At 38.5% G+C, this 14,348-nt stretch overlaps 1 protein-coding gene across 3 annotated transcripts in view; it reads left to right on the top strand.

Moving 5' to 3' along the window:
• Nucleotides 1-9,952: 9,952 nt before the first annotated feature.
• Nucleotides 9,953-14,348, top strand: part of LOC134826495 (colorectal mutant cancer protein-like) — a 47,348-nt gene continuing 42,952 nt past the window's right edge. For all 3 annotated transcript variants that reach the window (XR_010161706.1, XM_063838876.1, XM_063838877.1), the window contains exon 1: nucleotides 9,953-10,123. Coding sequence is in view for 2 of the 3 variants with exons in the window: in XM_063838876.1 (XP_063694946.1) it covers nucleotides 9,969-10,123 (155 nt within the window). In the remaining variant the exon portion in view is untranslated. The remainder of the gene's footprint in view (nucleotides 10,124-14,348) is intronic.

Here is a 14,348-nt window from a genome sequence, read left to right as displayed (position 1 = left end):
TCACACATTGTAGACCTTACCCCAGGCTATTATGTTCATAAACATAATATGTTTAAAGATATAAAGATTCGGCGGAATGACAGGCTGAGCGTCGCCCAGTAATGTAGACCTGCCTCGCACGTGTGTGCGGCTGTATCGTGGCTTTCACTAAGTGAAACGCCACTTAGTGAAACGACAATGGGGGTCATGACGTGATACAAGATTTTGTTAATAGTTTGTCAATGGAGAGTAGAGTCACGTGATGGAGTATGATTCATGTATCATGATTGGATGAATATGGAATAAGTGTCTTTAATCTATAGTGCGGAAAAAAGGTATTTTTTATAGAGACGTGGAGTACGTCGGCAGTGCTGTAGTTCATTTTGGGCGAATAAACACGTGGTTAAACTGAATTTGGTCATTGCTCTGTTAATCTAAAGACAGAAGAAGGAATAATGTAGCTGTAGCAGCAGGACGGTTAATAGTTTGTCAATGGAGGGTAGAGTCACGTGATGGGAAAAGGAGTGCATCATTGGATAGATAAATTTCAATTATTATAGAAGATCGAATGTTGTCACACATTCTTAATCTTAAAGTAATAGATTGATACAAAAAACCCCGATTTACCGCGGACTTTGAAGACCCAGGAAACCTTACTGGATGGGGCCTAACTTTGAAAGTAAAAGAGTTAGAGACTAGACTTCCGCTTTTTTGCAAAATGTTCGTCTTGTAAAATAACGTTTCCTCCCCAGGGGGAAATTTGAGACAACGTAGTTGTTGAGTTATTTCTAAATCTCCAGAAAAGTCTCATTTTGGGCCGATCAAAAGTTTGCAACTTTAACGTTGCGGATTCCTGTAAACTGATTGGCTGAATTGTGTTACATGCTAGCTGCTTGAACATTGGAATGCGCCACGCGTGCAAATCATGCTTAATGTCGCGCGCGAGGTCAAGCCGTCTGTTTAAATTAAACCAACTCTAGTACCACCGCCAGCCAGTAACTTTTGCTGGGCGGTCGCGCGCTACTGCAAGCGAGAGGGCTCTGGTTAGAGCAATTAACACTGCGCTGCAGATAGAAGATTTATGATTGAGATGAATTTTCAAGTAGTATAGTATATAGTTTGTATGTTTATAACTTACCAAGACCGAGTTGTAACAAATATTTTACAAGTATCTATATCGCCCGTTCATAAATACGAAAGAAAGTATATTTACATTATACATATCATTCCCGTTCAATCTACCTCTTCATCATCAGTTAGACTTAGAGATGCATTACATTCGAACTTTGCCTCCACAGTTCACCACGGCACCTTTTTTGGATGCCTCCTGCCGGGTTGTAGCGCGATGCACTACTGGGTCGCGCGCGCATCAAATAATGCTTCTCGCAACCACGTATGCAGATCGGCGAGATGCGAAGGATTGACATCGTAAATCAACCTGCCGGGAAACACTAGCTCTCAGACACTGGCTAACTCACCGCGCACGGATTAGTTTCTGTATCTTTTCTGTGGCCGTGTGTTCCGTTTTATGCCATTCTCGCGCTTGCGCTCACCCACTTCTCAGTGGGCTGTTCATTTGACAGAGTTACTGGCTGGCACTCCCATTATCTTCTCACTCACCATCACTGCCGGCCCAATCAAATTTATGCAATCAAAATCACTATACACTCATAATCATATGATCAAAACACAAAGCTTTGAAATACACTTTTTTCTGTTTGAGATTTGAATAACGTTACTGTAATGTTCCAAATTATATTTTAAATGTTCAAAAAAATGTTGTAGCGCGATGCGTTACTGTGCCGCGCCGTGCACTCAATGAGGCTTCTCACAGCGATCGGCTGGATGCGCTACTGTGCCGCGCCGAGCTGAGATGAATTGACATCGTCAATTATTTATTCGTTGTCATATAATGGCAATAAAATTTTAATTTTGTTTTACTTAAATTTTGTTTTACTTAAGTTTTCTATCATTCAGCTAAATCAAATCAAATCAAATCGAAATATACTGACACAAACATCATCACACATCATCAAAAATATATCTACTAAAGTTTTAAAATTATCTAAAATCTATTGGCCTAAACAACCAAATTAAAAATGAATCTAAATTAGATACTTTACACTACTATATGAGTTAATAAACATGTACATGTAATGGAACATTTACACCAATAGTCCTATCAACAGCAGGTGGAATGGGAAGAGAAGCAAATACGTTCTTCAAAAAGTTAGCTGATAGAATGTCTAGAAAATCAGGCCAAAGCATACAGTGAAGCAATGACTTTTATCAGGAAAAGAATAAGATTTGACTTATTAAGAACGACAATTATTGCTCTTAGAGGAGAAAGAGGGATAAAAAGTGGTAGTATAGTTAAGATATCAGATTTAGATATTAACTTAGAGCCAACAAATTGAATTGGCTACTTTTACTACTACAACAAAGGGTTTTTATGAAATTTTTTATTGAATTTTTATATAGAATTTTTATATAACCATGACCTTGAGAAATTCTCCAGTTTATCAACAAAAGGATGCAGCTACAGTAAATTGGTTATGAAACATTACAGTGAACAGCTTTGGCAATCTTCCATAAACAGCCAGTATCAGTTGGAAGGTTATACAGAGGCACCTACAGTGAGCACCACAAAGCTTAAGTTTCCGCCCAAAACAACAAGGCAACTTGAAACCCTATTCCTAAGTCTGTTCTACCCCAACAACATCATGAATGAATTTCTTCACCGGTTCAACAGCAGCAAATTTGATTCTCCACTGTGTGAATGTGGACGAGGGGAGCAAAACTCACTTCACCTGCTTATCTTCTGTCATGATATAAAACTAAATAAAAGGAACAGCATGAGTGAGCTTCTCAAAAGACACCCATTCCACAACATCTTTAACCAGGGCTATGGTGGAAATTCAATGTTAATATCATGGAGCAGACTTCGCGAGTTCTTTGATTTAGCGGTTGAAATAACAAGGGATGCAGAAGAATTCCTTCGAACAGAGATAAAACTGTAAACAGTGTGTCATATTCCAACTACTACACCATCCCTATGATTAGTGAGCCGGGTTCAATGTTAGACCGGACGAAGCATATGTATCGTGAGCCGGGTTAATCAAGACCGGACGAAAAAATGGTTACATCTCAACAACGGATAATACTACAGAGGTGCCATTACAGTTAAATTCTGTTACCTGAACTCTAATAAACAGTTTTGATATTATAGCATATACTATAATATCATGAAAGATATTTTACGACAAATAGAGGTTGTTTACTCATTTATACACCAAAGGTTGGTGTTATTTTAACTAATTTATTATTGTTAATAAAGTTTATATATTGAGAATTTTATACAGTAGTCTATAGACCAATTAAATTATTTTACTGGTCACGTGTATGGTTAAGAGTTTTATGACATTGAATGAATCTATTTATTACGAGTATTAAGGACTGCTAGTATATTTTATTTATTTGTTTTCACTTCTGCACGTTTAGGCAGTTGCTCTTGTGACCAGAGTTTTAGAGATATATATATATATATATAGGGTTATTGTTGCCAAAATGGAGCAGTCCTAGGAGACCAAGCTAGGCTGGACATTTCTGCAAGATCGATTTGGAATGCTTCAGAGAGGGCATTTTTCAATGTAAGGGTATTCCATGCCCCAGCCCCCTCCAATGCAAGCAAATCGATCAAAGCAATGTAGCAGTCCCATGAAAATGAGAAAAAACGGTGTTACAATGCAAGGGTCCTGGAAGTAGAGAAAGGAAGCTTCACGCCGTTAGTTTTCTCAACGTCTGGTGGAATGGGTGGTGAAGCTGAAAGACTAGTAAAGAAGCTGGCTAGTAAGATGGAATACCACACAGGGCAGAGGTACTCAGATGCTGTGGGATACATTAGGAAGCGCCTTCGTTTCGAAATCTTAAGAACGACGGTAATTTCTCTCCGGGGAGACAGAGGGGCGAGAAAGAACTTTGTCAATATAGACAGTTTAGATTTGAACTTGGAGCCGCAAGGCCAAGGGTGATTTTCAAAATATTGAGTTTTTGAAGGGTTATTTTTATATAGGGTCATTGTGACATTATGTGTATACTGTTTTATATCTTTAATTGCATTGCTATTGTTATATTATGTGTATATTGTTTTACCGCTTTTGTATATAGCACATAATCTAAAATAAAGCGTTTTTTAGCAACATGAGGATTACACATAAGATATTCGTTGTGCTTCTCTTTGTTAGTAGCATAATTTAATTCCTCAATCTTTCCTAATACTTCGTCCGAAACATACCAAAAATGACCCTCTCCGGAAGAAAAGAACTGTGGACTTTCTTCATTTTACTGCTACTTTTACTGCATCTACTGTTTGATACCACATTAAGACCAGCTGAGTCGACTGAGGACATAGATCCAATGGATCCTTAGCTTCTCCCTAGACTTGGTGACACGGGGATTCGAACCCTGAACCTTCAGCACAGAAGGCAGATGCTCTAACCACTAGGCCACTGAGCCCCTACTTACTAACTTGACTCAAGGCGGCTTCACCATCCGAGTATTGATGCGCTTTCTCCATAGAACTCTATCCGCCATAAGTCCACCCATTTCTCCATTGTCGTTGAGACCCGTGTCAGCTCGTAGACTATCTACGTAAGTCATGGCTGCAGCTGGTCCTCCGCTACTCTGCACGCGCACCCCTTGAGTTGGTTTTAAAGTAGCAAGCAGTTCGCGACTAGTTCTGGGTGCCAGTAGATATGGCCTGCTAGTCGCAATTCGCATCCTGCGCTCTTATATCTTCATGGTTGCTCTTGGTAGATTGCCATCCACTTCTTTGTTGGTTTTGCGCTGCTTCCAGTCTATATTTAGTGCCATCCTAAGCATAAGGTTTTTTTTTTCTGGGCGCCACAGACCCACCCAATGGTGCTGACTTTTTTGGGTTAAAGACCCACTTTTCCATTGATTGTGGCTCGCTGGCTGAGCTGCGCTCGCAGTAACTTTTTTCGCAAATTTTTTAATCCAATATTTTGAACTTTCCCTATCAACAATCTTAGAGATTGGACTAAATATTACATTCCATAATTTAGGACTTGAAGTTGATGACATTCTTCCGTCAGAATAATTATATGTACTATTCATATTATTCCACCACATTTTGGTTGATAATTTGATTTCCTAAGTCCAATCATACATATAAGTGGAAAACTTACAAATACCCCTTAAAATGCTGGCTTTATACTTATAGTATAAAGATGTAGGTATAGGTCAGGGACGTAGCCAGGTTTTTTATTTGAGGGGGGCTTTCGGGGAGCGAAGCTAGCCGACGCGTCCAATCCAGCTGCGCAGCGAGCGAAGCGAGTAAGCTGTGGCAGGGGTCTGGGGGGCGCAGCCCCCCTGAAAATTTTTGCGAAACAGGGTGTTTTAGACGACATTTGGCATTAAGGGGGGTTCACCCTGATTTTTTGTGAAACTTGGTTTCGAGATAGCAGTTGACCAACAAACTAGGACCGGTGACCAAACTTTTGAGGGGGTTCCGGACCCCAACTGCCAAACGGTACCCGCGGGGCAGCCACGCCCATATTTGGTCCAAATTAGGCCCAATTTAGCCAAATACCCTCAACATGCCCAAAACCCAGATTTTAGGTGATATACTTGTAGCTAGTGGTCCCCTGAACTCGTATATGAATTTTCATCAGGATTGGACAAAAAATGACTGAGTTATGAGCCAAAAACCATATGCCCATATTTGGGTATACGCACCAAATTTTGTCGATTTTGGCCCATAAATTGGTCAGATATCAATATTTTTGAATGAAACCAACTTTATATGGAAGGTAAGCCTATACTACACATTCTCTATGATTATCAGCTCAGTATCTACCTAACTGTGGATTCTGTGTTCAATTAATCGCAAAAAATGAACAAAATCGCCCATATCTCAGTTCGCGATATTTGCGAAACTGATTTCGTTCAAAACAATAGAACTCAATAGGGTTTCAATATTTTTACATGAAATTTTCAGAATCAACGTAGAATCTCATTTCGACCTTAAGTTTTAATATGGAAATTTGCCGGGCATTTTTCAGAATTTGGCCGCCAAATTTTTTAAAAGGCCTAACTCAAAATTGAGGGTATTTGGCTCAATTGGGCCTAATTTGGACCAAATATGGGCGTGGCTGCCCCGCGGGCACCGTTTGGCGGTTGGGGTCCGGAACCCCCTCAAAAGTTTGGTCACCGGTCCTAGATTGTTGGTCAACTGCTATTTCGAAACCAAGTTTCACAAAAAAATCAGGGTGAACCCCCCCCCCCCTTAAAGAAATTTGTAGGACAGCAATAAACTGGGATTGAAAAGAATCAAGTACTCACGTACAGGGACGTAGCCAGGATTTTTCTTTGAGGGGAGCTGTTGGCGAGCGAAGCGAGCCGACGTGTTCTATCCAGCTGCGCAGCAAGCGAAGCAGGGGTCTGGGGGCGCAGCCCCTTGGCGGGGGCTAGGGGGGCGCAGCCCCCCGGAAATTTTTTTCGAAACAGGGTGATTTGGCATTAAAGAAATTTGTAGGACAGTAATAAACTGGGATTGAAAAGAATCAAGTACTCACGTAAAGTTGGTAACTTCACAACAGCAATCTGCATTCTCCAATCAGAATTTACGACTTACTCAGGCCTCATCGTCTTAAAATTTTTACATTTCCTACGGTCTAGGGGACACTAATAAAACAAAAGTTAATAAAACAAAAGTTAAATTTATTACCAATTATTCAATCAATACATATCATAAATTCTAATATTGGAAACACAATGCAGAATGGATGTCTTAAACTATAATTTGTTGTCACTAATAATCTATTTACTTTCAAAGTTGAAATTTAGTTAAGTATGAAATGCCACCACATCATAGTTAGGGTAAAATATAATTCTTAAAAATTTTAAAATTAAGAAGATTGCTCTATGACTTAAAATTTAAAATTTAGCTAAAGATGTCTAATTTTTAAATAGTTGGTTACAGTTTATGACAGTACTGGCATGACCAATTTTATTGTGGCTGGTAAAAGGACCCAGTTGCCTGTAAGGGCTTTACCGAACCCCTGGGGACCACAATGTGATAGGATCAGGCCAGATGTTTCTATGTAGAGCAATTTATTTATTTCGGAGCTATGGTTACGTGGTATAGTTGGTGGTCATGTTTAAAGGTCAGTTTATCCTTGTGTGCTAATTATCCATCCAGATGCTTAGTGATGTGAGTAAATCATGCCCTTCTACATTATATAACGTTTGACTATAAATTTGTTTTTACCACAGAAACTGTGGCACTAAGGTCAAGAATTAAAAATTTGTACTCTCATTGATAGTTAAAGCGTTTTTTTTTTTTCCCCAGCACTACTACACAACAGAAACCTGTCGGCCCACCGAGGAAACACAGTCGCAGAACAAAGAACCCAATTGTGCTCCTCTATTCTGCGATCGTGTGTATTTACTATAAACTAGCTAAATGCAGTTAGTAAAATTTTCTGGAATCATTCAAGTCGTTTGATTAGTTTATGTGTCAAAGTAATGTCCATGATAATCATATTTTTGGATCCCCGGTGGGCAAACACTCGTCCCAAAGGCTAAGGCAAACCTGTCAATGTTTCCCCATACGAAGTAAGGAGAACACATACTCAGCCTACAACTCCACCCATGGGACGAGACGTCGTGAGCCTCAAAATATATAGCATATACCCAGTCAGCAAACACTATACACAACATACATACGATACCAATCAATGTATAATGCCATTACTTCATTTAAAAGAAAATACATCTGCTATCTAATTGTTAAAAAAATTGAAGAATAAACCTGAAGAGAGGAGAAGGAGAGAGGGGTTTGGGAGAGGTAGAGTAGGAAAACAACAAGATCCTGTGCCGCAGGATTTTAAAATTTGTTGTATGATGATTCGTTTTGTGTCGTCTCTTAGATTAATATAGGTCTGATACCCTTGTCATGGTTTTTTGCAATAACACCGTGGTTTACTCATGTGATTATGTTTACTAAATCAACCTATTTCAATGATAATTCATTTGCATCAAAGTTGTAACTGCACCAAAGTTGTCGGTCATATTTAGACTGTAGTTCTAACAAAGATTTCTTAAGATTATTCTTGAATATACTGATGGGAGTGGAGAAGTCTATTTCACTTGTTGACTTACGGCAGTGATTCCAAATACTAGTTGATTGATAGATGAATAGTGAGGATGGAGTGGGTGGGATGAAGTAGTTGTCTCGTCTTGGTGACCTGTTGAATAAAGAGAACATTGAGATTGGTGATTGGAACTTATTAATTTTGAACATTTCCAGTAAACAGTGCAACTTATGAAGATTGTGGACAGTCAGGAAGTTATACTCGTTACAGATTGGTTTACTGTGTTCTAGTTTAAAGAAATCTTTGCCTAACATCTGCTTGATAACTTTACCGGTCTTATCCCTAGTGATAGGCCTTACTCTGGCACATGTTTTGAACTTATTGAAGTATGCATCATTATCACCAAAGAGAATTCTTATGCATTTCTTTTGTGTTTTAAATATGGCTTCTAGTTTATTATTTGATACACCTCCCCAAACAGATATTCCATAACATAGGTGTGATTCAAAAAGGGTGTGGTACAGGTCCTTATATAGTTTTTTAGGTACACAGCGTCTAATTCCACTATTGACTATTTTTAGAAGTCTTCTAGAATGTTTGCTTGGATGTTATGACAGATATTTACTAATGACTAATCCACAGTTCAAATCTTTGACTGACTGTAGTCATAAACACAGCCCAGTTACCAGGCGACCATGGCCATGGGGGAGTAGACACACAGTTGATAACAACAGACCTACTATCAATATCAACAGACCCACTATTTCATCTTACAGACCCACAAGTCAATCCACAGACCCATTTCAGAGTAGCAAAGACCCACTATTAAGCGAGTAGACACACACACTTAATAACAATAGGCCCACTATCAATATCAACAGACCCACTATTCCACCTTATAGAGTATAGACCCATGTAAGTACGTCTACACTATAATAAAACACATCCAAGCTATCAACAGGCCCACTATTTGAGCATGTACAGACCCTCATTAACCATGGTCAATTCAATCCTAACCTCACCCCCCCCCCCCCCCCCCCCCCCCAAGAAAATATGTTTTTTTTCGTTTCAGCCAATTTTAATTTTTCGATGAAAAAATTTGAGGCAAGGGTGCTGGCACCCTTGGCACCCTATAAAAAAAAACCTTACCTAAGCATTGTGGTGTAACAGCCATCTATGCGCTTCTTCAATGACTCTGTCAACGTCCATGTTTGAGAGCCATATAAGAGTATTGACTCCACAGTAGCAACAATGAGACAGATCTTTAGTCCTCTCCTAATGTCAGACTTCCACATCTTTTTTAGCTTGTGGCAAGCTGCCCAAGCCTTAGCTTACCTGACCCGCAGGTCCCTTTCTATTGCTGCTATCCATGCCCCAGGGTATTCAAAGTCCGTCACCTTTTCCAGCTGGTTCCCAGAGCAGCTTTCAAGACTACTGGCCTCCTCTGTCATGTTCAGAGTCATGAACTTAGTTTTAGTGTCGTTCATGGCTAGCCCCGCACAAAGTGCTGTAATCTCAAGCCTGTCCTGGAGTAGTTTTGCCCCTTCAATGGTATCAGTGATAAAGGATGCATCACCCATAAAAACTTATTTCTTTGCAATGTCACACATCTAGAGAAAGACTTTCTTTTGTTCCATTGGTTTTTGTTACTGTTCTGAATGCTATTACCACTTCATCCCTGGCAAGTGTAGCACAAGTTGTGCTGGGTGTTTAAAATCTCTATTAAGAATGTTCTTAATAGTTGAACAATATCATATGTACTTATTATACATGCAGTACAATCCAAGGTTACTAATTTACAGATAAATTTTGTAAAGCTGCAGCATTTTCACAATTTTCATCTACTCCTTAGCCCATGATGACTCTAAGAGAATGAATACAGCACCTCAACCTGTTGCAGAGTTTGGGAGCAACCAAGAAGTGGAAATCTCAGAATCTGAGAGTGAATTTGATTTGAACGATCCCCATCTTGCTATAAAACAGATATTCAACTGCTTCGACACAGATGGAGATGGCTTTATCGATAGGTAATTTATCTATTTCTAAAGTACTAGTAGTTTACATGATCTTTTGCATCAAAAATCCTGCTCACTTTTTTTGATCCATCAACTATTGAATATTTGATAAAACAAAAGTTAATAAAACAAAAGTTAAATTTATTACCAATTATTCAATCAATACATATCATAAATTCTAATATTGGAAACACAATGCAAAATGGATGTCTTAAACTATAATTTTGTTGTGACTAATAATCTATTGATTTTTAAAGTTGAATTTTAGTTAAGTATGAAATGCCACCATATCATAGTTAGGGTAAAATGTTATTTTTAAATTTTAAAATTGAGAAGATTGCTCTATGACTTAAAATTTAAAATTCTAGCAAAAGATATCTTATTTTTAAATAGTTGGTTACAGTTTATGACAGTACTGGCATGACTAGTTTTATTGTGGCTGGTAAAAGGACCCAGTTGCCTGTAAGGGCTTTACCGAACCCCAGGGGACCACAATGTGATAAGATCAGGCCAGATGTTTCTATATAGAGCAATTTATTTATTTCGGAGCTATGGTTACATGATGTTGTTGGTGGTCATGTTTAAAGGTCAGTTTATCCTTGTGTGCTAATTATCCATCCAGATGCTTAGTGATGTGGGTAAATCATGCCCTTCTACGATATATAACGTTAAACCATATTTTGATTGAGGAGCACTACTCAGAGGCATTACTCGGCACTAACGCTTTTTAGTATAGTAGTCAACAATGGTAAATAGTGGTACATGAAACTGCTTTGTATATTTTAGTGTTAGTGTGGCTTGATGAGGATTTATCTGCCCTACATCTTTTTTGTAACGACTTTTAGATAATCAGTTCATAAAACTTAACTTGCAGAAATTTGCTGATTTGATTTATAATTGAACAAATCAAGAACAATAAATTTGTTGATTCAATTTACATCATAAATCATGAACATGTTTGCAAGCATATTATTATAATATTATATGCTCAATGCTCATATATAGACTTGTAATGTAGCTGGTAGCACCAAGGAAGCTGTACACTGTACAGTGCACACGTTGATTACACTGTGTGTACCAAGTAACCACGTTACCAAGTAACCAAGTAACCACGTTACCAAGTAACCACGTTACCAAGTAACCAAGTAACCACGTTACCAAGTAACCAAGTAACCAAGTAACCAAGTAGCCATGTTACCAAGTAACCATGTTACCAAGTAACCAAGTAACCACGTAACCAAGTAACCACGTAACCAAGTAACCAAGTAACCACGTAACCAAGTAACCACGTTACCAAGTAACCAAGTAACCACGTAACCACGTAACCAAGTAACCACGTAACCAAGTAACCACGTTACCAAGTAACCAAGTAACCAAGTAACCACATTACCAAGTAACCACGTTACCAAGTAACCACGTTACCAAGTAGCCACGTTACCAAGTAACCACGTTACCAAGTAGCCACATTACCAAGTAACCACGTTACCAAGTAACCACATTACCAAGTAACCACGTAACCACGTTACCAAGCTAGCTAGTTTCTTGTTGACGTACAACTTGTTAGTTCAATTAGCAACCCACTTCCTCTCCCCGCTAGGTCTCTCTTTACTTTAGTTCGTGTTTTGTTCTTTATTTCTCCCCGCTAGGTCTCTCTTTACTTTAGTTCGTGTTTTGTTCTTTATTTCTCCCCGCTAGGTCTCTCTTTACTTTAGTTCGTGTTTTGTTCTTTGTTTCTCCCCGCTAGGTCTCTCTTTACTTTAGTTCGTGTTTTGTTCTTTGTTTCTCCCCGCTAGGTCTCTCTTTACTTTAGTTCGTGTTTTGTTCTTTATTTCTCCCCGCTAGGTCTCTCTTTACTTTAGTTCGTGTTTTGTTCTTTATTTCTCCCCGCTAGGTCTCTCTTTACTTTAGTTCGTGTTTTGTTCTTTATTTCTCCCCGCTAGTTCTCTCTTTACTTTAGTTCGTGTTTTGTTCTTTATTTCTCATGAGCCTCACCACAAGGTAGAATTATACGTTTTCATAGTGTTTCGTCAGAATACCTCTGATAGTTACGTGTATTACTTGGTAACTTGATAGTTACCCCTAGTTACGTGTATTACTTGGTAACTTGATAGTTACCCCTAGTTACGTGTATTACTTGGTAACTTGATAGTTACCCCTAGTTACGTGTATTACTTGGTAACTTGATAGTTACCCCTAGTTACGTGTATTACTTGGTAACTTGATAGTTACTCCTAGTTACGTGTATTACTTGGTAACTTGATAGTTACCCCTAGTTACGTGTATTACTTGGTAACTTGATAGTTACCCCTAGTTACGTGTATTACTTGGTAACTTGATAGTTACCCCTAGTTACGTGTATTACTTGGTAACTTGATAGTTACTCCTAGTTACGTGTATTACTTGGTAACTTGATAGTTACTCCTAGTTACGTGTATTACTTGGTAACTTGATAGTTACCCCTAGTTACGTGTATTACTTGGTAACTTGATAGTTACCCCTAGTTACGTGTATTACTTGGTAACTTGATAGTTACCCCAAGTTACGTGTATTGCAGATGTTAACAAAGCACTCCTCTCCCATGGCCTAATCATTGATGAATACCAAATAGAAGATCCTGGTAAATACGTATCTTTCCTTGACATAATGTTCACCTTCGATTCCTTAGGATCCCTCCAAACAGATTTGTTCATAAAGCCAACAGACTCTCGTTCATATCTACATTTTAAAAGCTCCCACCCTAACCATATCTATTCTGGTATCGTGTACTTTCAATGCCTTAGACTCAGAAGGATCATCAACTGTCAAGAACGCCTGAAAGAACATCTCAACAACCTCAAAAAAGCCTTCCTTGCCGCATGTTACCCTAGAAAAATGATTGAGAACATCAGTAATAAGGTCCTTAACACAACAAGATCACTGTCACGCAAAGTTCAGGCTCCTGATGACCAGACATCATTACATCTTCCAATCAGGGTCATATCTACTTATGGTAGTGATGATGATCTGGTGTCTGTGACTAAGAAGTATGAAGAACACCTCTCAAGAACGAGGAGTTTCAGTGAAAGTGACACTGCTGAAACATCCCAAGAGACCTCCTCAACATCCGCCACGCCTAGGAAGACAATTTTCAGTTACACAAAGAAAACAGGGCCAAGCCTAAAATCTCGCCTCGTCAAATTGAAAGAACTTGCTTTAGGAGCTCAACATGGCCCAACCAGCAAATGCAATGTGCCAAGATGCAAATGTTGTGAACTTGTCAAAGGCACCCGTGAATTCAATGTGAACGGCAAGAAGGTTAAAGCTTCCCCTGGAAACTGCCAGAGCTACAACATCATTTATCTGTTCCAATGTAGTGTCTGTGGAAAGGCTTACGTCGGTCGCACAACTCGATCTCTACGGGTTAGGACTGGAGAACATAGGGTCAAATATTATAAACTTTTAAATGGTGATAAGGTAGATGAAACAAGTGATGAATATAGTTTGGGTTTACATTTGTTGGATCATGGTTTTAGACAAAGGGAAGATTTTAACAAAATTTTTAATGTGTCAATTATTGATAATTCTAGTCCTAAAACTTTAGATGTCCGTGAACATAAATATATTCAACTACTCAAGACTTTAAAACCTTTGGGAATTAACACTATAAATCCTTTTGGCCTTCCATTACTCCTAACATCTTAATTTTAACTTTATAACTGTTTTAAGAGTGTTCAGATTTTTAAAGGAATTTTGGGTTTTACTAACTTTTTACAATTTCTAGGGCTTATGTCACTGAAGATGACGCCTTGCAACATGTTTGACGATAGCCTGTAGATTGATAGTTTGATCTCAGTATTTACAACAATTCATCTAGTTTGATTGATTCAAAGGGAAACAAATTCCTCTACGTGTATTACTTGGTAACTATAGTTACCCCTAGTTACGTGTATTACTTGGTAACTTGATAGTTACCCCTAGTTACGTGTATTACTTGGTAACTTGATAGTTACCCCTAGTTACGTGTATTACTTGGTAACTTGATAGTTACTCCTAGTTACGTGTATTACTTGGTAACTTGATAGTTACCCCTAGTTACGTGTATTACTTGGTAACTTGATAGTTACTCCTAGTTACGTGTATTACTTGGTAACTTTTTTTACACTTGTCGTAATATCGTGATAATGAAACATTTTGTTTAACAGGACACAATTTCATCTACCCAATGTCTCGCAACTTGTTAGTGAGCAACCCCCACAGT

This window comes from Bolinopsis microptera, chromosome 2, assembly GCF_026151205.1.
Source record: "Bolinopsis microptera isolate Bmic1 chromosome 2, MBARI_Bmic_1.0, whole genome shotgun sequence".
Taxonomy (NCBI): Eukaryota; Metazoa; Ctenophora; class Tentaculata; order Lobata; family Bolinopsidae; genus Bolinopsis; species Bolinopsis microptera.
The sequence above is the reverse complement of the archived record's forward strand: the minus strand, read 5'-3'. Positions and strand labels throughout refer to the sequence as shown.